Here is a 27,179-nt window from a genome sequence, read left to right as displayed (position 1 = left end):
AAAGGGGGAAGAAATCACGTTCGAGAAACGTACGTAAATATCCATAAGACAGAATCGAATAAATTATCACGCGGGATACCTAAAATAATTAACTAGACGATAATAAAAAGACGATAATAAAAATTTTACCACGATTTCGTCGGTGTTTGGTGTTCTTTATGCGTGTTTTTCCTTCGATAACGAAGCCGAATTTGCTTGAAAAAACCGCAGAATTGCCCTCGTTACGGCACGCAATGCCGAATGTGGATCACGGAAGAAGGACCTTCTTCAGGGCCTCGTGAGAAGATCGGCGAAGAAGCTTGTCGTGAGACCAAAGAACAATGTGCACTTTTCATTGTAATTATTTCGCGCTAACAAACTCTCCTTCGCTCCAACAACGAATGAGAAAGGCTTCTGCTTTCTTGGATACCTAACTTCTCCTACCTATTAAAAAGGGTTGTCTTCGCTTTTCATGAAAACTCGCTTTCCCCATTAGCGGTGGATAAAGTAAATAGAAATTTAGTAAATAATTCGTAAACATATTCATCTTCTGAAACATTGCATCTCTTTAAGTAGATATTACAAGAAGTTTCTTAATTTTCTGTTAACTTAAATAATGTACATTGGAAGCACAATTGACTACATAAAAATTCAATTTCTATGCTACACGCTACTATGGCTTTGAAATCAGTCGGGATATTTTACAGAATGTCCACCTGTCCTCTTTATCACCTAAGAATCTCTGTAATGTCGAACCGAGAAGGGGAGAGGATGCAGAGATTTAGAACCCAGATTCAAGTAGAAGGCTAGTCGGAACTCGATGGTCAAGGAAAAAGTAGGAAACGAAATCCAGTCATTCTTAGTCAGTATGTCACTATACTAATGGAATGAGCATCTTCTGACCTACAAAACGTCTATCGTTTTACTTTAATCCAATCGTGAACGTGCAGATGAAAGAGCATAAATGACGCGATCAAAGTTAATTCATCATTGCGCTGTAATTTCGTCCTATATATCTCTAGAGGATTATTTAAAATTATAATTTTAGCCTTGAGTGGTACTTGTCATGTACCTTTATCCGTTTTATCGTTCGTGTTTCAACGTTTCGCGATGGTTTTCGAATCATACATCGAAGACAAGGATATTTGTCTCCTGGAATAATTTATTTGCGTTTTATGGAACCTGTTTTCAAAGGAGTAATAACTTTTTAGAATTAAATTCGAGTATCTCTCGCGTAGTAACTATTTTCGTAGATGATCATCGATGAAAAATGTGCTTTCAAGGATATTGAATTAATGAAGTTTTTTTTTCCTTCGACAACAGAAGAGAATATTTCTGGATAGTCGTTCCGCAAAAGGATACAGAACAATCGGCGAAGAAACAGCTAATTAGCATTGTGTTGTTCTGCTCTGTTGCATGGCTCTAATTAAATGACAAGCACTATGTTTTTACACAGACCATGTTTTTTGCTAACAGGTGTTTGTACAAAAATTATGCTCTCGAAAAGTACTGTCTGATTAAGATATATGATTACTTCGATTAATCGAATATTAATAACAATGATATGATACTATAATACTAATAATACTGATATAATATTTCTTAGATTCTCAAAGATTTAGATCAAATTAATAATATCGTAAGTAAAATTAGTAAAAAATCTAGATTTTATAATAAATATTTTATTAGAGTTGTTGTGTAGTATAATTTTTTCGCAACAGAAATAATTTAATAATGTCCATTAATTTATATTATTTTTCGGGACGATGCGGTGTTGAAACAAGTTTATGGTTAATCAATGACTATTATTCCCAGCTCGATTAAAGATCGATATCTCGGATGGAGGCTGGTTTGGTATGCCGGTAGCGACTACGCAACTATCTATGGAACGCGTAAACTTGCGTATAGGAGGATCGTTAACGATCTCGTATGAGGTTGCTAGGCTTGCGTAAGGAAGATCACGATCACATGCCTATTTTTCTTTTCCCGTGGTCGCTTCTTCATCGAGAAACACCGATAGAAAATAGACAATACAGGCAGTCCTTTGTAATCTCGCATATAGACATCGTCTATACTTGGAGGCTAATTCTAGATGATTTTCAAAATGTCTGCTTGTAACAGAGTTGTTATTAATTCACAAAAATTGAACAGACTGGTTTCATGGTTAAAAAATTTAATTGTAATATGAATGAATTTCATTATCAATTTACGAGAACTGAAAAGATGGGTTTCTTTTTTTTAAAACTTCGTTACAAGGTAAGTAGATATTCATCTTCAGAATTATAAAAAATAATTGCGTATATCTTTCGATAAATTTCCTCGATTTCTTCGTCGAACTGGATTCACTTTCGCCGCTTAGCGGTGCAAAATAGAGGATCCCTGTGGAGCGATTAAAGCGAACTTTCGATTCCTTGACGAGTCAAGTATGACAGATCGCGAGCAACTTCAACGAAATATCTTCACTTTTTCATCTGTACATATGATCCTACAACTGTTCCCTTAATTTCCTCTTTTTTGCAGTCATTTCAGCAAAACAGTTTCTCGCAGCGAAATCTCAGTCCAATAAAAACAAGCCTACTTATTAATCTCAGATGAAAATTACACGCTACGAAAATACCAAATGATCGCCCGCAAAAACGGTTCCATTAACAGTGCCGCAAAAACTACATGTATTATGATGACCTACTTTGAAACATTTCGAATCATCGATCCGATGGATTTTCGAATCAATTTCGAATCAATCTCGACCTCGCCCAGTTGCGACTATCGCAACTATCGCGTCATCTCTTGTTTTGCCATCGTGAGATCTAGTCAGGTGAACGCGTGGAATGTTTGCGCGAGGTCGTAACAAATATTTTAAGAAAACACAGGGCCCGTCTCATCCCGTGAGCAAATAATTATCGAAGGTGTGCGATGTATTCTTGGGAATACAGGGAGCGGGGAATAATTTCTTAATGGGTAGGAAAGGTATGTTGCGAGTGCGAGTCGAGGTAAACAACGATTGCCAGTCGTAATTGAGCCTTGGCGACACGAATACCGAGATTTCGCCATGACACTGGGGCAAGCGAAACCGATTTATTGCGACACGATGGCGATCGAGATCGAGACCGTTATCTTCGCTGTGCTTGCGAGGCCGAAGCTTCGTCTGACGCGTGACATTGCTCGGAAACAGGGTATAGCCTTCCTTACCCGCATCGCCATCGATAGTCGTTCGTATCGAATGTTGCAGAATTTCCTTATATTTTATTCTTTCTCTGTGTTTTCGTTTATTTTATTTATGATCAAGGAAGATTCGTCGACTATTTTCGTATTTGCTTATTTAATTGTACATATTTGCAAGAATATTCTGTGTCGGTTTCATCAGAGAATTCTGAAAATTGAAGGAGTTATTAATGTCATTAATTCCAGCAAACATTTATACGTTTCAATATTTTCTAAGCTATGTTTATACGGTGATAATTTATATTCATTTGATGGAAATTTTTATTCCCGATGGAAGATGTCACCTTCTTACAAATTAAAGGACAGATGTTCTATACGGTGTTTTGGAGCGTATTTTTTTTATTCGAGTCATGCACTATTAATTATAAGACCACCTGCTGATTTCACGCTACCGTACAGTTATACTATTATACAACCGTGTATATGGAGCCTGATTTTGAGGATGATACACAGTATCGTGATAATTCTCTATAATCGAATGATTACAGCAAAGAGCTGCATTAAACGTGGCTATCTTTAATGAGTTTCTCGATTTACGAGCGGAGTGCGACTGTATATAACGAACAATGTACCTGTCATTTGCTAAGCAGCGTGAAAATGGGACGAATTTAATATTTTGTGGTAAAATAATAACGAGTTCCCCGAAACTGATTAACTTTACAAAAGCAGATAAAAAATATTTAAAAGATTCTCATTTCTACAAAAGCATAACTCTAATCGCTCGAAGAAGGCAAGATACTATTTTTCAGTGAAGACTGACGTAAAAGAGAGTAATTTTTTACAATTATGAAAGGAGGTAGAGATAATTTGAATATTCAGGAAGCGTCGATATTAATGTACTTTTTCTCTGAAATTTGAAAATCGTTGCAACGATTTTAACACATGCAAGAAAACAAACGGAGGAAGAAACGCGTGTTACGTAAAGTACCAGAAGTTGGAATGATTAATGCAAACAAAACTACGCAAATGGAGAAAAAAGTCGCGATGTGCGTTTAAACGGACGTCGTCGAGACAAGAAATGGACTGTGTTGATTTGACAGACTCGATTGGCAAGCGTTTCCTTCTTTCTTTTACCGTCACACTTAACGCGGCACATTCGTAGAATTCTCCTGTTAGTTACGCAACACGTTTCTTCGATACTTTTTCTACTCGGTGTTTTATCGAACGAGTGGAATCAGAAATCCAATAACAGGCGAATCAGCTACAGAACAGACAAATTTCTCCAAAGTTTAATACTCGTTGGTTCCTCATATAATTAGTGTGGCAGCAATTACTTTGAAATCGTAAATGTCGGTATTACAGATGCTTCCAACAAATGACAGAGGACAACTGTAAATATCCTCATTATGCCTCAAAGAAACGACGGCAGTTGGTCTATGAAGACGAGCAAGCGCATCGTCTCAAGTTTGCACAGTAAACTAACCACAAAATATCACCCAATTACTTTCATTATCCTCGTTATCCATTAAGCGAGTAAACACCCACAGTGATTTTTCCATCTTCGTACTCCCGTATTAATATTTTTTAATTATTCCACGAAGTTTGTTAAACTCAGTAGATTAGTGAAATATGTGCAAAATTTGTAGTTCGATATGTTCTTTAATTATTTCTCAACGTCGAGTAATTATATCGTCGATCATCGTACTCCAATATTATTATTCTCCGATGATTTCCTAAAATTCATCGAACTCTGATCTCTTCTGTAATACTCGTTATTCACCAAGTAAAAAATTATCTAAAAAAAATTCGTCGATTTTGTATTCCAACATAAACTTCATCAAGCTTCATTAATCTCATCATAACTGCCACAATTCTCATCGGCTCCTAAACAAACATGACGATCCTTGAAAAATATTGCAACTTAAAATTTGTTAAAGTGCACGGTACGTTCAAGATAATAAAATAAATCGAAAGAAACGGCGGAAGAAGGGCTCACATGTCACTTTTACCGTTGATTCTCGAAGCTATCTAGGATCGAGTCACTGACACTCACCGGTCACACGGTATCAACGCGATAAGAGTATCCGCGTGCGCGATCGCAAAGTTTCTCTCGCCTGAAGGGACGACTAGCGGAAGACGCACGTACGGCGTACACGGGAAGATCACCGTGTGCAGCGTTGCACCAGCGTGCACCGCGCGACGACAGTCGATGAACTGAAGAGCTGTGTGGCTTCCGATAGACAGCGCTGTTCCCTGCTGGCTGCGCTCTGACTAGCCGGCACGTTCGAAACACCGATATCTGGGTCGAGCCTTTCCACACACGGTGTGTACTTGCGTACGTTTCGCGCAATAATGAGCATTCGATACACGGTTTCGTTTGTGTTTCCAAGTGAATCGCGTAGCGAAAAGAAGGAGGGAAGGTGGTGACTTACGCGGGTCTGCTTTTTTCGAGGTGTGAGAGATTCGCGAAAATGACTCGCGTACATGCAAAGAGTGAGATATCGAGAATGTCAATGAACGCATATGGAATTCGGATATGACCTTTGGGGAAAAATTTCAGTATATGTAGGTGCGATGGAAGAAACATAATATTGGCTCGGTCTTTATATAATAACTATCGCAACTGGATGCGGTGAATTTTGCAAAGGATCATAGCGGAGCGATGGAATGCATTTTTGACATATTTATAACACTTTCATCGGAAAGGAGAGCTGATCATTTGAATAGTATATATGAGAAATGTAAAATACGTGGTACCGTCATATCATTGTATACACATTACACGATAGGGGCGTTTGTAAATGATTTTTGTAAAGCCTTAGGACTGAGGTTAAAGATCAAGAATGTCGTAGACTTGTCGCACCCTATCGACGATGACAAAATCAAGGCGTTAATTGAAATATAGAAAATGTGTGCCCACGAGCATTTAATTTGGGTATCTAAAAGTTAGCGCAAATTTTGTATAGAACAACCCTATAGTGTTAAGGAAAGAGGACGTGTGTGAGAAAGATGGGAGAAGATAAAGAAGATTCTTCTTGGCGTATATGGAAAAAAAAAGAAAAAAGTTGTACAAAATTCGTAAAACCAAAAAATACGAATGGAAGGAAGTTTATGGTTTGCGGTTTGGTCCACTTTATGTCGAAGATTCTACATTCTTCGAGGATTCTTTGCTAGAAATCGTTCGATAAAAGATGGAACGTATTGAAATGTATTTCGATCGACTCAACGGCCGTCAAAGTATCCCATTCCCACTACTGATTCCATGCATTGAGAACATCCTATCTCTCTCTCTCTCTCTCTCTCTCTCTCTCTCTCTCTCTCTCTCTCTCTCTCTCTCTCTCTCTCTCTCTCTCCTTTCCATCTTTTCCGTTTTTATTTTTCATTACGTATCGATCAGAATGCGCATAATAAAGTAAGGAATGTAGAGTAAAAATCTTTTTCCTTAATTCTCTCGAAAGAACGAACGGATAACCAATAAGTGGTTTAATGGATAGGAAGATCGAGTTGGGTCAGATCGATTGCATTATTGCCCGTAATTTCGTAATGGAAATGTAATTGTTACCGTTAGGAACTGTTAGGAAATTCTTGGAGAGTCACGAACAAGTTAAGAGATTCCTACCGGGATACGTATGGATATTTGAAACGATGCTCAGCAACCTATTTATGCTCAAAACAGCAACGTTGTCTATATCTTTTATAACTAACTTACACACGTGCAGTTTCTGAGATTTATATGATCAGTTTCTCTTTGTTATTATATTTTCAAGATACACTGATAACTTCGAAATTTTTCATTCAGCTATGATTATCGTAAATTGTTTACTGGCCACGAGACTCGCGACGCCTTTGTATCTTCCCTGAATTTAATTCCCTAATTGGTATGACAGTATGGTGTTGGATATACAGTTTTCTTGTTACGAATGCATAGTGCGTGCACGCGAACTAGTAGAGTGTTTAGCAGTCAGTGGAAGAATGAGAAACTTAAAGACCAATTAACATAGGTCAGTGATGTTTATGACATAATAACGAGACTTTCGTTCCTTCGCGTCACAATCCCGGAAAAATTTATCTCTATCAGTTGCTTCGTATTCTGTATACTCGTTGAGCTACGATTTTAATTATTCATCGATTCATGAAGTATAGTCTCATTGACCATCAATAAAGAATATCCTATATCGATACACGTTATATTATTAAAAATGGGAATTAGAATATAAGAAGGTTCCACTTAGTTGATGCAGGAATGCCCATTTATTTCGTAACTGGCGAGTGAAATTTTCTAGTCGTCCTGTTTCATTAAACATCATCTGTTTTGCTTCGATTCGAAGCAAAGAGTTATGAAGACGTACTTTCATTAATATCCATTAAGTTTCCTTTACATTAGGATTACTAGAATCACAATTCATAAGCGTCACCAATTCCAATTCGTAAAAATTTCATAAATTTACAATGGTACTTTTTTGGAGATTTGAATAATCTTTGGTAAAAGTATCTAAAATTCATTTCATTTTTGTTTCTCTAGTACAAATTTTCTACTTTAGTCGTCGTTCGTGTTTATTAATTCGATATTTCTAATTTTTATTTGTTAAAGAAGAAACCAGCGATATCTGTTAATATTTTTGTTCCAAAATTATGAAGCGTTGAATTACAGTTTATCGGTAATTTTCGTTCCATCGAATCAAGAAGATGCTTTTAATTTCTATCTTGAAAAGTCAGTTATGCAATGTAAAATCTTCGTTTGTGTATAAGACGAAGGGTCGCCATAAGTTTTCACCGGAGACAGCCGCTTAATGACTCTTGCTGTTGGTAATAAGCGAACGTTGAGAGAAGAGGAGAAATCGCAAAGAGGAAATAGGAAGTAAATTAAATCTGGTCCGAGGAAAATTAATTGTTTCGGGGTTTCTTTTTCTACCGTATCGATAAGCGATCAAAGATTATTTGTACAATATTGTACGTAATTAATAATCGATCAAGACGTTAATTCTATTAAGTAAGATAATTCACGGTTACTTGTTTTTTCGTGCACAAAGTAAAGCAATAAACGCGACAAACAATTTCATGTAGAAACTGTGAATAAAATAGAAATCAAAGACGGAAGGGAAAAGTCGGAAGTGATAGTTGGATACCAGGAATGATTGTAATTTCTTCGGTCGATAGATATACATACTTGGCAAAAAAATTCCTGCTCGGGAAAGTAACTTGCGTATCTTTTGATATTTAAATCTACTCTATCTATTGAAATTAATTATTTTTCTATATACTCGATTACAATAACAATAAGCTCCTTCGTTTTCTTTCTTCGATGTATAAGCGAAAGAATTCTGTCCATTGTAAACAGTCTTTTGTAAGAATACAAATTCGTCGAGAGTATAAAAAGACGAAGCCCATCGCTTTAAATTTTCGATCAGAAAAGAAGCTACACAAAAGATATACGTGATTCATGCGTGTCCGTGTAGCAGCAGGCGCACCTGTCGTTAACGGAAACGACCGATTACACTTGGGACTCTGAAAGGGTCCCATAATACGTGAGCCCGGTCGAGAAACATCCTGTTCGTTAAACCGTAGCCCTATCCCCATTTCCAAAAGCCACGATATCCTCTTTTCCGTTCTCAGCATTGTGTTTTGTGAGTTTCGGGTATCTATATATCACCTAAGAAATTTTTCTAGAAATTTTAGAATATTTTAGCAAGTATCAAGTCTGATTAGGTCTCCCGAAAATGTAACTCGAAGGATCAAGGATCTTTATACGTTTCGAATCTGAAGACACGCGTTCCCACGTTTCTACGTACGCGACCTTACAACCTCCATCTTTCTCTTTTTCTATGCTATGAAATCATTGATGATTTAGCAACCACGATGAGACAGGGGATTCGTTAACCATTGTACCCTCCTCTAGGAAGGACTATATAGCAAATTAGCGATAAAATGAATTGCAATTGACGATTTACTTCATGTCTACAGGCTCTTCAAATAAGAAACGTAATTAACAGACCATAGTTACAGATCATTTAGTAAATTATATTTGTTTCATTGAAGCTATTTCGAAGAAATACCCAGAGAAATTATAGACCCTTTTATAAAAGGAGAATTATGAAATTATATACCTTAAAAGGAGTAGTTTCTCGTGGCTTCGTTCAACTTTGATGAAACAGCGATTTTAGTGGCTTCCATTTTAAGGAAACTCGATCCAATTTTCGTTCGACTCATCGTGAAACGTTCTCAACGCTTTCTCGCCTACCGTTCCCCCTGTTCACAATTTTCTAACGACTCGCATTTTTCTTGGACTTTTTTTCCCCTGGTGATCTCGCCACGAGACGTTACAATGTGGCGAAAAGTGCGTGATCGAGGCGAAATCTGTTCTCTGAACGCGATCGACCGCTGTAAAAGGTACCCGTCATGACCGGAAAGACTAGTCGACTTAGAAAACTCTCCCCTGTTTCGCGATTCGGAGACACATTTTCCATTTCTAACGTCCGATATATCGCAACTTCTGTTTCTTGAACGCTGCACGTCTACCTTTTACGAAAATGAAACGCAGCCATCGAATACTTGCGACACTTCTCTCGTCAAGCCTTAGGAAAAAGACTAACACAGAATGGTAGAAATCTAAAGAAGACAAGTGAAACTGTTCATGAAGATTCGCCTTAAAAAATACAGAGATTCTTTAGCAATGCAACCGTTACAGCTTCTTCGATCTCATACGCGTAAAACATTACATGTCATTAGCTTTCTGAGAAGAGACGTTGCGAGATGCTTAGCTAATGTCTTTTCGTACTTCCGACAAACTTTCCTTTGCTGCATATATATCCTCTAACATGGTGCCTAGGAAATGTCACCGAAATTATTTCTTGTTAATTTCTTTCTTCGTACCATTTCGTCACTTATAGCATGAATTATGGTTTCCATTCAACGAAGACATTTGCAAGAAAAGGTTAGTTTTAATTCTTCAGACTTGTCGAAGGGACAAACAGTTTATATAATTAGAATTCGTACTATTGAGAATATCTGTTGCTTTCTCTCTTCACGTAGTATATCTAACGTTCCTAATAATATTGTAAATTTCATAGTAATAAAATAATTTATATTCAAATTCTGATAAGGCAAGAGATTAAAAAGAAAATGTAATGAGCTCTCAAATTTTCTGTGTCTCAAATAGCTTGTACAAGACACGATACGTTTTACTGCCACTATTGTTGTTGTACCGTACGCTCGACCCTTTTGCACAGGGTGCAAAGATGATTCACCGATGACACGTGATGGTTCAGGACACCTTGTAGATCTGGAAGGACGCCGCGAGAGAATTTAGGCCAGACCCCGAGTGTCAGTGAGAGATAAAGATCGTTGCCAGGGTCATTAGCAATTCAAACAGTTTCCGGTCTCCAAGCTGGTATCGCGTACGCGAGAAAGAAGGTGTTGCCTCCGGTAAACACGAGTTGCTTGAACTCTGAATCGCTTGAAAGAAGCCTAAGTAGTTGCGCGCCTGAACGTTACGTGGCTTCGACTCCTTCCAGCTGGGGAATATATCCAACGTAGCTGAGCTGCCACGCATGCAACGATGTGCATCCGATCCGCAAAACTGCCTCGAATAAACGAAAAGAGGAAATTCAAGTTTTCTATGGTTCGACACGTTTCTTCGAAATTTCACGTGGCGGCTTAATTGTCGACGTGCACGTCGCGGCGATCCAACGATTCCTTCGATACGCTGCTCTGAGCATTCGCCATGATAGATAGCCTGGGATCGAAATGTTCGTTTCGACATGGTTCTAACTTGGTTTCTACCTTCGTTGTTTGCTAATCAGGAGAGATTCGTACAGAGTACCGCTCTCTGTTCTTCTCTAGTTAGCGGTGCTTACAGTTATGTTTTGGTGATTTTAGTAATTATATGCCACGTATCTTGGTGTATACGTATTTTAAAAATTTTGCTCCTTTTTAATCGTTGCCCGTAACAGCTTCCCACTTTTCGTATCAAAGGGAACAATTTATCAACGATTTTCTATTATAGTAGTCAAAAGAAGCTCGGAGCTGAACTATTTTCTAAATCAAGGATTTACTCTTTTTATTCCTTGACATCGAATAATATCTTTGATATCCTTGTGACGTAACTATGACATGGGAAATACTGGACGTGCCAGAAACGTCATGTATCGTCAACGTTTCATTTAATCGAAAAGAGAAACGGGCTTGTCATGACACGATTACTAATGCAGATAAAAGAGAGAAAGAGAGAGAAACGACTCAGTTAACAGCTAATTATTACAATTCCAGTCTATCAGATGACAACCACGCGTAAATCAGCACAAGAATGCAGTTAGATTCGTTTATTGAAAGAAATTTATTGCGATAAGAGGCGGCTTGCTCCGTTGCGGAAGGCGAATCGTTTGACTCCAACCGGTTCGATGGTACCTTTCCTCGTTGTGTAATTACACAAGCACGTCTGTACAACAGTTGATTTTTTATTGAATGGAGAAACCTATAAACGGAGAGATCGAATTTCTCGTAACGTATGCGCCGCGCACTCACTCACCAATGCACCTGTGCACAGGAATGAGGTGTTTACAATTGGTCGAGGAACTTCTTATTGCGTGATCGCGCGAATCGAGAGGAAGAGAGAAGGAACGATAGACTCCGGGGCAAGACGAATTGACATTTCCTACGCGCCGACAGGGTCTCCTTTTTTCTTTGCCCTCGCTCGTAACGTGGAATGTAAAGATGTGATTGGTATATAATGCGACTTTGAATTGCATCGTAAATCGTGCAACATGGCACAGCATTCGTAAGTGCTACTCAATTCTCGGAGACTCGCTGAATCCTCAGCTTGGAGTCTTCGAAAATACGCCACTTTGTTGCCTCAGTTACAATTCCTCGGGTTTATTTCACGGAACAGAGTTTTCAAATTGTGACACAAGTGGAACGATGGACATGGGATCGCAGTGAAAGTTTTCCAGTAAACGTAGGCTCATCGAAGACGGAAAAAACATTGGGAAGGTGCAAAACCGGTAACAAATTGTTGTTTGCCTCTTTTGTCACGAGCGAAGTGACGACATCGTGCACGAACCGCGACGTTGCGTACTTTCTTACAATGGCCTAGCTCTAGCTGGCCGGAAGAAGTCGCCGTCTTCGAAGCCTTTATACCGATGCTTTTTTAAAACACGCATGTTCCGACAATTCCTCACAATAATGGTCAATTATATTCCCATTCTCATCGCCCAACGTGTGACCAGCGAGTTTAATGAATTTAATTATGCTCGTCGATCTGTTCTCCTAGCGACAAACGTTAACGACGATTAGTGACAAATGTAGAATTGTGTCTTTCGAATTTCGCAGCCAAATTTGTACGATACCTTTACCTTTTCTTCGTGCTATCTTCTTTATGAAGAAAATACAATCAGAGTAAGTAAGAAGTATGGTCTACGCCCACTAAATGACTTCGGTATTTAGTAAATCTGATTAATGGACAAATGTAAGTTGTGATCTCGGCTCAAATTATACAGCCGTAAATCTTTTCTCTGAATTGCAAATTCTCTTTAGGAATACTTAATGTATCCTGGACCATTCATCACTGGAAGCAAGTTTTCGTTCAATTTCGTATCTGTCTTTGAATACGAATAATTCGAACGAGATGTTTTATAAACATTTTCCTGCTACACCTGTTAAACATCAAGGGCAAGTACGTAATTGATGATCGATCTATCATTCGTAATTGAGTGCGATCAATTTTCAACAGCAGTTCTAGAAATCGTGATATATCGTTAGTACTGTAATCTGTTTCTTTTGAAGCTTTCTATCGCGAATTAAATACGTTACATTCCTTAGTAATGTAATATTTCTTTTAACTCCATTATCTGCAGTAATGACTTCCCTTTCATTGTGACAGTAATTCATCGACGCCTCGATAAATCTTCGATTAATTTTCGAATTATGCGAAGAACTTATATCGCTGTTGAATTTCAACGAAACTTCCACGATTTTTCGTACCATTAAAAAAGTGGATCAAATACTGTATTCTGCTTAAAATTCATTTAATCCAAACGGCTAACACGAGCCGTGAAGCTATGTACGGCCAATAAATTCCTATCTTATTCAGGGAGACATTTATGAGGTTGAAATTTATTACAAGTGTATTCCAGATCTCGGGCACTAAAACAGTGCTAAAAAGGTAACAGCCTGTAAAATTGTGCGTCATAGAAACGCGAAATAAATAAATATTATCTGGTATCGTGTGCTTCTTGTGCAACGTTCGTCAAAGGTAAAAGAGAAACGAACAAAGAAGGTGAAGAAAATATGTCACGATGAATTCCATGTGACGTGCATAAGCTTCTTTCATGGTTGAACAGAAACGGAACTGAATCGCACCTTTTTTCTTCAAAACCCCTTTTCTTTGCTCTTGAAATGGCTACATACAAACGGTCGAACCGCAAGCGATCGCCCAAGACCAATTAACGACGATCGACTTGGAAATTCTAACGGCATGATACTATGTAATGTAACGAGGCAACCTCGGGCAACGCCTAGTGTAAATTACGTTTCCAGTGAGTGGTCATATATGCTGGCCAATGCCTCCTTATTCTTTTCTTCCTCGCCGCAGAAGAGAAGATATCGATGGTCTATCATCAGCGTAGACAGTTTTCGATCGTCCCTGATAAAGTGCCGATGGATAACGACCTCGGTTTTCTAGATATACCTCACAATCTTTGGAAAAATATAATTTCGTTAAGAATGTTTACAAAAAGGTTTGCTTTCGTTATAAAATCAATAAGATTTTTTTTTTAATTGGTATATTTTCATAAAATTTACGGCTCAAAAATTTTGTACAAAAAATAATTGCCTGGTCAGTGGTCAAAGAAGGTTTCATCTTCGTTATGGAGTCGTTGAGTCTGAGGAAACAATTTCTCTCTATGGAAATGAAGAAAAAATAAGAAAGTGATCTGCATCGAGGAAAAATGGGAAGTATAAATCGAAAATAAAGAAATTAAAACGTCCCTCGGAGGCGCTCGATGCTTCATTCTCTCTTGCTCGAGCGACAGTTGTAAGAATATCGCTGCGCCACTGATCGCAGAGGTAAAATGATAGGACTGATCGATTGAATGGACCGACGTCCGCGGTGAGCGTAATAAAATTCAATACTTGGGTACGTGGTCTGTGTCTTCCAATGGATCGTCTCTATCCGAATCGCTTTGCTACCATTCTTATGGAGTAAATTATAAATTACAAAAAGGGGGACAAATTAAACTATTAAAATATAACTACTTATAAATAAAACTATTAAAAATAAAAAATAAAACTATTTTTTTATACGATATTTTTTTATACGAAATAAAGCTAATTTTAGCCACTATGTAGAGTCATTCTTTAGCATAAGATAATATCAGTGGACGCGGAATAGATGGCGATATAAGAAGATTTTGGTATAACGGTTATACGAAGCATCAGACAACGGTTTTTAAAATATTCGACGATAGATGTATGATAATTATGATAATTAATCGAGATCCTATTCATAACAGTTGACAAGATTACAAGCTATTGTTGCACTCCGTTTCGCAACTGCTAGAGTTCTTATCGCGTTTCTTTATAACTTTGATAACCTCTATTTAGGAATACTGTTAAGTGTTTCATAACAGGAATGATTTGAATATGACGTACAAAACTTTACAATACAAATGTATACAAATGTTTTGTGTTTTAATTATGCATATTGGTAAAGAATAAGTAAGTTCGCTGACTCGGGAAATTGATTGGATTCGAGGTTTTTCGGTAGAAAGCTGCTGCTTAGAATGCCCTTGATTGATTAACAACGAAACCAGTTGAATTAATACACATTTCATGGCGAATAATGGCTATTTTTATATAAACTCTTTGATTTTATCTCATAAATCTTGTAAATGTAAGATTTATTCTTCTGTTCGAACCATTCAGGTTTACCATTAATTTACGATTTAAAATTGTATGAAACACACGCGAGTCACACGAATTTTCTATTTCCTTTTCGATCGGCGTCAGGGTTCGTCACTTACTTTCAGTATTAATATTTAAATGATCCTTAATAATGCGAATTAAAGATGCAAAATCATGATTGCGTGATCTAATTTCATGGTTCGATACGATTTAACTTTTTTGTGGTGGTAGAAAATCGTGGTTGAAACACGAATCGAGATGAAGTATTCGTTTGATGCAACGTTACCTGAACCAATTATTAATCTAATCATGCCATCGAAACATTCCTTTCTCCTCGGACCAAATATTTCAAGTAACTGTTGCTCATACATTTCTAATGAGTAATTAGAGTTATTACAAGATTGATTAACCTATTAACCCAATCTAGAAACAGTTCAATGATTATCAGAGAAGCGCAATGCTCGTTTCATCAAGGGATCGGGCGGATTCAGATGTTAGAAAAGAAGGATGCAAAGAAGAAAAAGAGGTAAAGAAAAAGAGGAAACAATTAGAGATAAATAAGACAGACTTCTAACTATCAAAAACCTTACTAAATTTTGATCAAAGTATAGAACCTTCTCTTATACCTAATGCATATGTACTTCCCAGCTCCTCGATTATTTATATACTCTTTTGATTAACAGCGTCGAGACACAAAGAAATCTAAAAGAATAAATAATATCAGGTTTTTCAAATATCTAGGTTTGCAATTCTAAGATTTCAAAACGAAATTGCATACACCTAATCGCAGCTTGATCGTCGGCAATCCAATGGGAGTAAACGATCGCAGGACCGTCGTGTAAATTATCTCACAAATGAACGTAAAACCAGTAAACGCAACAGTGGACGTAAATGACAGAACGACAAGAAAATGAGAAAATTGTAGGAACATCCAGTTCGTTCCAGGAATGATTGATCAACTCTGTACACGTCTTTGCTAGCCGGAATATTAGGCTGAAGGTTAAAACTCATCCTAACGGAGCTATCAGGTATATTATGTCAAGCTCGGGGCTATGATTCCGTTTTTCTACGCTGAAGCGACATGCGTAGACATTTCCCCCGGGACGTCGTTATCCAGGATCGTCTTTTCTCGAGGAAATCGTGGGTTTGCTTTCCGCTACCCACGCATTATCGCGGTGGAATGCGATGTCTGTCGTTGGTGTTGGACGCACGGCCCCAGGCTTGCCTTTCCTCGTCGTTATCTCTCGTGGACCGCTTATTACAGCCGCGTACCGATTTCCACACGTGCGATCGTGTTACTTCACCTAGGCAGCGTGTCTGCGATTAATTGCGCAAGTTCCGAACACAGCCGCCGACCTTCGAGGATCTCGGCAATTTCGTTCTGCTACCATGCACAGGATAACGAATGTAAAACCTCCTTCAGACCAGTCAAATTACTTCGCTTCAAATTTGTTTTCATACAAATCGAGTTACTTGGTCTGAAGAAAAGTATCACGTTGTACATTTAGCAAACATGTGTTAGATTACTCGTCGACAAGTAGCTTGATGAATGAGGATAAGCATAGAAAAATCAAAGGATTTTTGTTCAAGAATTGATAAAGTTGTCTTTATTTCGAATCGGGTAATTTGAATAATTTCAACGAGCCTTAAAGCAATTAGTTCTCCGCGATAGAGCGGTCATAGTGTTGTGAAGATCGTTAATTTATCTGTTGAATGATTGTTCTAATGAATACGATTGAATAATTAAAGCTGTACAGTGACAAGTAACGGCATGGAAGTGTTTTATGTTTGAACCAAAGGTAAAACGAGAAGATTGGAAGACAGACTTGAATTAGGTTCATTAGATGGATGAAGACGACTTAATGGAGATTTTTAAATATTCCTAAATCTTGTAGTAGTTGAGTTGGGGAACGAATTAGAAGTTTAAAATATATTTGCCATTAATTACGAGATTCGTATACTGTGGAATTAATCGTTACTTGATCTAATCAAATAAAATTAACCTACATCCATAGAATTCCATGCAATATTGCTGGAACATATATCTATATGTGTTTGAGCATTTATTATAACATATTGAACTCAATGCTTTTGTAGAGTAAAGTAAAAGAACTGAACGAATGGTAATTAGTTCTGTACGAGTTGCTCTTTACAATCTGCTTCTACTAAATTACGATCATGGTGCAAAATTACTCGTAAATATGTACAGATCTACACTGTATGAGTATTTTAAAACGCAGATTGATGCAAGTAACGGTTACAAAACATACTTTCTGTCTGTATACTTTCTGAAAGAAAGATGTAATTAAATGATAAAATGGAAGTCGATCAACCGTGATTTACCACACAAATTTTTAATTCTCTCTTATCTTTTTTTTTATATACAGAATATGCTGCTTTATAGAAAGATCGATTCTAGTAAAAACAACGATTACATTGTTAATCTCGTTACGTTATATGAATTTAATTATATATAAATAATTAGTTATATAATAAACGAAGTAGAAAGATAGAAATGTTAGATTAGAAAGATTTTACTCACCATTCTGATGTATGTGCTAATCATCTCCGTCAGCTGTGGTGCTCGATTTGTGTGTAAGGGTAGCCTGACTCCAGATGCAATTTGCATTATACATACTCCAACCCTGGGAGAACTCACTGACACAATATCCTCCAGAGGTAATGTCTCCAAAATGATCAAATCACCATTCGGGGTACGTTTTATGAGTCGAAGACCATGATGGGACACTGCCACGTGTTGGGTCTCCGGATGTTGAGGGCCAATCTGCATAGAATATCATTAAACTAAATTACTAGCTAATTAAACGGACTAAAATGAATTTCAGTTAAAGACAAAAATGATACAAATGACAAGAAAACATTCTAATATCTTTCAACGATAATACTATTTCACTCTACAGCACCTCAGACTTGAGCAAACAACGAAACCTTTGTGCTCCAACAATCGGCCGAACGATTCTAATTCAACCGATACATTTTCTTCTCGTGACTTTCCATTCGGGAATGCCACGTGTGATTAGCCATGTATAAACATCATGCACGGTAATTATTATGTGCAACTAGCCGCAGCTAAAAAGTGCGAAGCGAATGCACTAGACTTTCTGTTCATTCCGGTTCGTAGTAAATTGTGAGAGAAATAGTTTACTCACCGATACTGGGAATATCCTGGCAAAATACAGTGGCCATTGTTTGGCCATATCAACGACGTTCTTCTTTATGGTAATCTTGTGCTGAGTGCTCTGCAGATTGTCCAAGGTGATACCATAATTATCCAACATCTTGAGCATATTCTGTCTATCCTCCTTTGTAATTCGAATACTGGATGTAGCAAGAACATCGTAAGCTACTTGACAAAATACTAGATGAAGTGCCAGGGGGCTGTTCAAGGTTTCGTTAGGGGCGAACACTTCTTTCTTCACCCTCAACGTCCATGTGACTCTGTTGTACGTGAAATGAGCCGTGGACGTTTGAGGATAGAGCTTCGTGTTGACGACTTCTTGAACCTTTTCTATCTCTGGCTTCTCTGCCGGTGGCATTACTGGTCTGAGGAATTCGGGCCATTCCTCGATTTCGATCCTTTCCATTTTATCAGTACGATGAGTCGAGGCGACGCTGGATCTTCTGTCCACGTCACGATCCAATTTTTTGAAACTTTGTCGAACAGCAGTGAAAGATTCCCGCGTATTTGGCATCAGGCCAAAGTCTCGCGACGATGGCATGCCAAAGCTATCTCTCGACTTTGGAGAGACGTCTCTGGTCATTCCAAAGGGGTCTCTCTTAGAACTCGTGTTTTCGAATATGTCTCTGGCGTATTTGGGATCGAAGATGTCGGAATTCAAGTCGCGACGAGAGTCGAAGTCGGAACTTCTGTCTCTGGCAGAACTGGCTAGATCAGTGCTATCCTTTCCATAAAAGTCTTTGGACTTCTGATCTTGCGACCTGGTCTTGTCAAAGTCGTTTCTGTATTCGTGAGTCTCTCTCAGATGCTGTTGGGATGCGAATATGTCTCTGCTTTGGCTGAACATGTCGCGTTGAGTCTTGGAAAAATGTTCGAAAGCCTCCGAGTCGGGGGATGTTCTGAAGGAATCGCGAGCTTTAGGTTCCACTGGCGCTGGAGGCGATCTGGGCTGTGGTACTCCGGATTGACTGATTGAGGAGAATATTTGAATAAAATTAGTTCTGTATATTTTAAAAATTATAAATACTTGAAATTGGATTTAAGAAAATCGTGAAATCTTAACTAGGTGCTGCGAAGGATATTAAATTTTTGTATACTGAAAAGACCAGTCGATAAAGGCAGAAATGTTGAGTTTCAAGTGTAAGGAAATATGTTAATAAATACCGCATAGTAAAAAAAAAAAAAAAAAAAAAAAAAAGAAAAGAAAAGAATACCTATTGCTATACATGCTTCCACCTCGGGGACTAGGGGGTTGCGGAGGTGTCACCGGAAGCGGAGGTGGCACAGGTCTCTCCATTCTTTCTATTTGCGTCCTGACAACTTGCGCTTGAGTCATCATGTCGGTCGTACCTTTCGAAGTGACGCTTTGCGTGTCATCAGCTGTCGATGCATAATCGTCCCAACGTCCTCCTTTAGCATGTCAAAGAATATTACCAAATCTTGCTTATTCAATTTCCAATCATTAGAAGAATTTTTCAAAAAAATACCTAATTGTTGTTCAAGCAGGAGCTTTCTATTGTCCTCCAAGCGTTTCACTTTACCATCTTCGCGTGGAAGAGCTGGTTTCTCGGTGGTTTTCGTAGATCTCACGCTATGATTAGCTGTCACCTTTTCCAATCTTTGTCTCATCTCCGAACTGAGCTTCAATTTTCCTATACTTCCTGGCGATGGCCTTTGTGCACCTACTTCTAACGCGGATCTGAAGAAATATCGATTGAACGTCAAGGCTGATTATTAAGTATAATAGAAAATTATATAATCAGGAAAAAGCCATCGTACTTTGACTTTTTCTTTTTCTTTTCCCCTTCCTCTTTGTATCCATTCTCGTGTTTCGTGACTGGAGGTGGTGCGTGATTCATCACAGTCTTCTCATTGTTCTCGACGATATTTTCAATTTCAAATTCTTCCCATTCTACGCCACCCTCTGTGCTTGGCTCACCGTCACCTTGATTGTATTCTTGATACTGTGGTGTAATTTTGCGTTGCTGTTGCTGTTGGCGCATTTTGAACTCTATGAAACTGTCTTGACTTTGATTCTCGTTCGAGTCACTCGGTGGAGGCCATCTAAGATGAACATATAAACGAGTAATCAGCAAAACGAACGAGAAGAAAACAAAAATCGAATATTATCATCGATTATGTAAAATTATTTAAATTATTCACCTCCATTTGCCAATTCGAACTGTCTTAGCTCTTCCATAAGGATCGAGAAAAGGCCTCGATTCGGAAGGATCATGGGACTCCAAAGGTGGTGGCATAGGTGGCGGGGGTGGCACACCTTTGTTATTACTTGAGCTCGACAAATTACTGTCGACGCTGCTCTTACGATTCTTTAATTCACTTAACACGTTCGTGAAATTACTTTGTACATTGTTCTTGTTGGAATTAGGTCTCTTAGGATCCGTGACACCGGGTGACTTTTTATCACCAATTTTTCTGTCGACGCTAACTTTTCTCACCGCGTATTCCACGCTGGTCTTCCTGACGATTTCCGAATTCTTTCGTGGTGGACTTTGAGATCGATGAATTTGAGCTTTCACCGTCATCTCTTGTCGCTGATTGTTCGCCGACGATTGTGGCGTCCCTTGCTTCTCTGTCGACCAAAGTTCGCCATCTTCTGGTTCTCTAAACGATACCTAGCAATTTCAAATTTCATTCTGTAATTCTTCTTTCTTCCATTACTCGAATAGATCTATCTTACAATCTTTTGTAGATAGTTCCCAATTAAATTCACGATCATTTATAAAGTATTATACAACGTAATTGTAAACATGCTCGAAATGATCTTATTTGTGCTGCTTATGTACAGTGCTGTGAAAAACTGTAGACTCGTACGAATCTCGTGCATTTCCAGTCCAATATTTCTTTGCTGATAATATCTTTCACGTAAGAGAAAGGTGAATGCAACTCGAGAATTGCAAAGGAAAGTGACTCATCATCGGATGGATTTTATCTCCTTTTTAGACCAACGTAATACGACCTTCTAATATGAGTAGCAAGTAATTATAGACTAGTTGCTTCTATTAAACTACGTTGGTCATTAACCACTTGAAGAATAATCAAATATAATAACTATCCTTCGTAATGCGTTATTATTGTACTCGAGCAACGAGAGTTTCTTGAACCCACGTCCTCTCACACCACTGTACCACTCGACTTAATCGAATTTTTCCCATAACCAATTAATTTCTTTTAACATATGTTACAACATTTAAAGATACATTGATCTATCAACAAATCGTTCAACACTATGACGACCGGCTAGTTTCGAGCGTAACTTTCACCAGTGACGGGCTATTTCCACCAAGAATGAACGAAATATGATTTTTTTTATTACCTCGAATATATTGAGAATAGGAAGCTGAAAGTAACAAATAAATAAATAAATCTGTTAGCGTCGATTACTTAACTAAAAATGAACGTTTCACGCGTAAAAATATCGATTTAGTCTAACGAGCGGTATAATTCTGAGAAATTGAAATAGTAAACAATGAAAGCGAGAAAAAAGATAAAAAATTATTTTTTTTAGTTAGAAACAATTTTGATATTGGAATGACGCAAATATGACGCACGAATTAGGTATTGATAACTGAGATTCTCAGAAAGCAAAATAATCATGTTAAATTTCTCAATATATAAGTGACATATTTCCACAAGATCCATAAATTCGAAGGCAAATTTTAGGAAATTTACATTCATAATATCATTCATTTCTGTTAAATTTTTTAATTTATAGGGTTGATTAGAGCTATCAATCACGACGCAATTGTTGCGTTACCGGTGGTCATAGTGTTTAAGTATCGTCAAAGTTATCACTGGCGTGAATCGATCGACTATTTTATTCGTTAGATGAAATCAGTAGGTACCTTGGAGTAGCGTCCAATAGAATCATTAGGCCCCATTTGGGCACCGTTTTGAGGGGCTGGGGGGACAAGATTCATACTGGAGGGGCCTGCGGACAACGCCGTGCCCTGGAAACACACACCCATGCCGCGATGCGGCTCAAAAGCCCACAGGATCGTCCCAGAGGGACATGATTGTCTATTGGTGAGTGATCGCAAACACTGAAGCTGTTTGTGCAGTGTTGCGCAACACCGGTCGTGTTAGTACTTAGTTATGTGATCGTGAAAGTGACGCACGAAAATGACGGCTATCCATTCGCTGTGATGACATTTAACATGCAATTCTCAGCTTATATAGATGTTACGACATCCGTCAGAAATATTGTGCGATAAGGTAACGCTGTGTTGGGCCAAGATTTAAGTAAGTATCAAAGTTTGTCTATACAGAGAGTGTGTAATCTTGTGATCGAGATATATTTCATTTCTGTTTACACGATTATTTTCTGGGACAAGTCTACTTGTGGTACCTGAGTATTATACTTAGAGATACACTTATACATGCAGTAAGCATTACAAAAATTAATTTTCACGAGGGAATCGTCATTTTTACTACCAAATTAAACCAATAACACTGATTGAATTTCGATACTATTTTCAACGGAAATCAAGTTTATATAAAATTAACAGTCCCACAGAGATAAGATGTCTATTTACACGCGTAAGAAGTACCTTAGAAAATATCCATTCATTGCCCCAGAAAATAATCGAAAAGATTTTTCGTGTCCCAACATGTGTCATTATTAGACAACAGTATTTATCAGACAATTTCTCACCGGTTGTTGCGACGAGTTCTGAGGGCTCTGTACAAGCAGCTGTTGAAGGGCTTGATTTTGCGCTAGCAATTGCTGCTGAATCTGCATATTCTGCGCCATGGCACTCTGCAGGAACGCTCGTTGCAGATTCTGCTGATAAGCCATCATGTCGTTGCTCTGATTAGGCGGTGAATTTGGATACTGAGGAAGACTCAGTCCTTGCATACTGTAAATCGGTATTGGCATGAATCCAGGACCCATGTTCATGTTGGTACTCTGCGCTGGTGGCACTTGTTGAGGTGTACTGAACATTGGCATCATCATAGGCGGCGACATCATTCCTGGTGTAATGGCACCAAAGTTAAAATTCGTGTTCTGATTCGGTATATCCATGTTACCCCCGCCTTTGATCTTCCCAGACAATTCTTTTGCTGTGATGACTTCATTTTCATTCCTCTTTATGATCGATTCGATGAAATCTTCCACAGTTTTGATTTCTTTTACTTGGCTGTCGAGCTTCTTCTCTAAATTCTCAAGGATTATGGCGTCACTCTGGGGCCTGTCACCCTTTGTGCCTTTAATACTAGCCGCCAAGCTTCTGGCGTCAGACAACTCGTCCAAGTTTCCATCCAGAACTGGCATAAACAGCTCGTCTAAGAACTGATCCACGTCCGACGCTTGACTAGGTACCCTAACTCGTCTCACGTGCGATGCCAGGGAAGGAGCTTCGCTTGTGTCAGACATGGCCGAGGATTTTACGCCGTATTCACTCTTCTCGATGTATGCACGACTCGACTGACTGCCGGGCAGCGCTCGTTTACCTTTAAGATAGAGGGAAACTTTCCTTTACTTGTTCTAAGCAGAAGATATTCTGCTGTTAGGTAAGTATAAAGAAATGTAAATTTTGGGCAAGTTTAAAACTAGAATTACTAGAAAATTCAAAATAACCAGTTCGTAATTTTGCATATAATTACAACTAAGTATAAATTTGCAACGGTGTATTTTGAAATTATTGAATTATTTTTGTTAAAGTATATGGATGAAGGCTTGTATCTTCGCTTTGCTTCATATGGTTTTTCTTATATCTTCCACTCTGATTTCTTTGATACAAGTACCATATTTTAATTGTCGATAGCTGTAAATGCAAATATTTTTTATTGCCTGCACTTACCAGGATATTGAGATTTGATGAACCTAGTTTGCGATCTAATGTAACTGCTTTTATCGTCTTCAGATCTGCCGGTCTGACTAACAGATTGAATATCGGGATACTCGAAGTCGATCGTTAAGTCTTCTTCTTCGATGTTTGGTTCCGTTGTCCTAGTTATTCTACTGTATTTCCTCTCTTGGGTGATTTCACTCCTTGACATATACTCCGCGTTACTGACAGCAGACGTTTCACCAATCCTTTCAAGACTGTGATAGCGTTCGTTCAATTTCGACGAGGATAAACCAAGATTTGCTAGCTTCACTGGAGGAGATACCACTTCAGGTTGGAGTAGATTGTCCAAACTACGGCTACGTTGCTTCTCTTTTTCGAAGTATCTGTCGTTCAAAGCGGACTTTCGCGATAGACCAGTCTCCGTTGTGCTTTCCAACATAGCTTCGTGAGACTGTTTCCTCGCCTAAGCAATAAACGTTAAAAGTTCAATAACAGAGCTGTAATAGATCGCAGTAATTTCTTCAATTAGAAATTTGAGAGCTATCAATTAATATAAAACGATCGTTTAGTTCTAGTTTAATAGGAGATCATAAAATACTATACTAAGTAAAGTATTACAATAAGTACAGCCATAAACAACTAAACTAAAATCTCATACAACATAAACGCGTAACTGACTTCATGTTAACTAACATGACTTCGAGTCACGAGCCAATATAGAAGGTTAATAAATATAGTGATTTTTGGTATCTCTTCGAGATTCACATTACTGGTTTTCCATAAATTTCCAATCTATAAAAGATCAGTATCAGATCAGTAAAAAGAATTTCCTTGGCTCGAAGCGATATCGTTCAATAATTTAGAGTAAATCAGAAACGAAATAAAATTTACCGATGGCTTCGTGACAGGAGGCTGTGGCGGAGGAACGGCCGGTCTTCTAGGCGATTGAATTTCTGGTTCGACAGGTTTATCCATAACCTTCGATACTGGTTTCCGCTCAAGGGGCTGGAAGGTTTTTAGAACCGGTGGTTCTATTTCCTGCTCCAGCTCGCGAATTATGTGCGCGTGCTAAATAAACCAGCGAGAATTTTATTATACCACCGAGCATCAGGAAACTGATTACTAAAAGCATTCGGTCACTCACTTCGCGTTTCTTGATGGGAGGAAAGCTGTTCTTTCGCTGTTCTAGGAACATGTGTTTAGCAGCAGGGAACGCTGGTGCTAGTTCCATTTCCGAAATTAAGTCCAGAACGTAGTCGAAACCGTTGGTTTCAGTTACAATGGCATCGGGACCATCCAATTGGTTCCACAGAGTGATAGTCCATCCTGAATTATCGACGCCATGATTGTGAACAGCGAGATTGGCTAATTCTTCACAGGTTGTCCAGGAGTCCACTGCACAGGTCACTGTTTCGCCTGGAAATAATTATTAATCGTTAATTCTAACAGTCTTAAAATATCTTATAATTTAGTAAATTTCAAGTTTAACTTTACAAATCGAAAACCTTCTTTTGTCTTCCATGGTAGAACCGTGATAGTGAAACTTTATTTTCGATTTTCAAGAGTTGAGATTATAAATAAATTCAGAAACTTGTTCCTTTCAATTTCTTTCATTCAGGGTCAACTTACCATCATAAAATCCTACGCTCAGTGCCATGTTCACGCGATTTCTGTTCGCTCTCCATTCCAACACGCATGGAGGATAATTTCTCGGTACATGTTGAACGATTTGTTGATTGCTACTCATTATTCTGAATATCGTTCTCTCTCCTTGCAAAAGTTTCCGTTGACAATAAGCTTTGTAGCCGTCATACGCATGGTCAGATACATATTTTAGAAAATATTTGAATAGAGTGGGACTGGGTTGAAAGGCTGACAAGCAATTCGATAACAACAACCAGCCTCTCTCCTTATTAGCATCATTTTCATTTTTCCACGTCTGATTGGCCAGTTGACATAGGATCTCGTCTCTCAGTTTCTCATTGACGATTCCTTTATTCACGATATAATCACCCAATGCCTGTTCTCTCTTGCCACTCAAGTTATTTTCATTCATGAAACGAAGAATCATTTTGAAGATCATCAATGAATCTGTATAATCTTGGTCTCGAGCTTTCGCCAGGAACGGTGTCTTTATTGGTTCTCGTTTCATACCGAAAATATGACTCTTGAAATAGATGTTGGTAAATTTGGAAAACTGATGTTGATCGATATCGTTTGGCAGACTATAATTGTGGTGCATGGGTATTACTTGACCGACAACTTTTAAAAGATTCCTTTCTGTATGCGTGGGTTGCCAATCTGTAATAATAGATATTGAAGTTTAATCATTAAAGTAAAATTAAATAAATTTAAATTCCATCAGCTCTTTTTTTATTAACTATATTCATGGGATTGAATTTAAAGCTATAACAGCAAATATAAAAAGAACGAGTTGTCATACAATTATTTTAACTTCCATGTTTAGTCTTTATGTTTAATAAAATTAAGTGAATATTTTGATAAATACCGTCGAGTTTGCTATAGATGAAGGCTAGTTCAGCCGGGATTTCTAAATGATTAACACCAGCCACAGCTCTGGAAGTCCTTTCTTGTTCTTCTCTTTGTTGTTTCGCTTTAGCTCGTTCCTTACTGGCACGTTCGATCTCCGCTCTCTTCGCCATTTCCTCTTTCAGCACTCGGAATTTCTCACGCTGTTTCTTCCCCCTGTATATCTTCTGCGCCATAAGTACACCTTTCTTTAACGCCTTGAACTTCTTCCTCTCGTGATAGCCACGATAAACAGCTTGGATCAACACCGTGCTTCGTGAGATGTTGAGGAATCTTCTTCTCGCGAGGAATCCTCTCGTGTACCTGCACTCATTATCAGACAATTCATAATTAAACATAATTATACAATATTATATCATCCTGCAACGGCTCACTAATTTTTATGTTCCAATTTCACTCTCGTTCCAGCGAACAAAAAGTCTTTCAATGTTTCATCAACTCGAGCATAAAATTAGCAATGATTCTCTTATATTTTTTCTGAAACTTAAGAAACCGTTTTTTAAAAGAGAAAAAAGGAGCATAACGCAGTTAATTAAATTATATTATAAATTTTGAAATATTCAGAAATTAACTATCAA

The 27,179-nt window shown here is 38.1% G+C and overlaps 1 protein-coding gene across 5 annotated transcripts in view; it reads right to left on the bottom strand.

The window, feature by feature from the left end:
- LOC126923632 (unconventional myosin-XV) overlaps positions 1 to 27,179 on the bottom strand; it is a 62,960-nt gene that overhangs the window by 12,997 nt on the left and 22,784 nt on the right. For 3 of the 5 annotated variants that reach the window (XM_050737302.1, XM_050737303.1, XM_050737300.1), the window contains 13 exons: positions 26,561 to 26,904; positions 25,681 to 26,352; positions 25,196 to 25,467; positions 24,943 to 25,119; positions 24,061 to 24,514; positions 22,911 to 23,710; positions 22,102 to 22,206; positions 20,399 to 20,871; positions 20,015 to 20,299; positions 19,723 to 19,934; positions 19,450 to 19,645; positions 18,207 to 19,203; positions 17,579 to 17,821 (listed from right to left, as the gene is read on the bottom strand). In XM_050737302.1, coding sequence (XP_050593259.1) covers positions 17,579 to 17,821; positions 18,207 to 19,203; positions 19,450 to 19,645; positions 19,723 to 19,934; positions 20,015 to 20,299; positions 20,399 to 20,871; positions 22,102 to 22,206; positions 22,911 to 23,710; positions 24,061 to 24,514; positions 24,943 to 25,119; positions 25,196 to 25,467; positions 25,681 to 26,352; positions 26,561 to 26,904 — 5,230 coding nt within the window. The remainder of the gene's footprint in view (positions 1 to 17,578; positions 17,822 to 18,206; positions 19,204 to 19,449; positions 19,646 to 19,722; positions 19,935 to 20,014; positions 20,300 to 20,398; positions 20,872 to 22,101; positions 22,207 to 22,910; positions 23,711 to 24,060; positions 24,515 to 24,942; positions 25,120 to 25,195; positions 25,468 to 25,680; positions 26,353 to 26,560; positions 26,905 to 27,179) is intronic. The other 2 variants (XM_050737304.1, XM_050737301.1) reach the window with 1 other exon arrangement.

This window comes from Bombus affinis, chromosome 13 (assembly GCF_024516045.1).
Source record: "Bombus affinis isolate iyBomAffi1 chromosome 13, iyBomAffi1.2, whole genome shotgun sequence".
Lineage (NCBI taxonomy): Eukaryota > Metazoa > Arthropoda > Insecta > Hymenoptera > Apidae > Bombus > Bombus affinis.
This window is presented reverse-complemented; position numbering and strand designations above follow the sequence as displayed.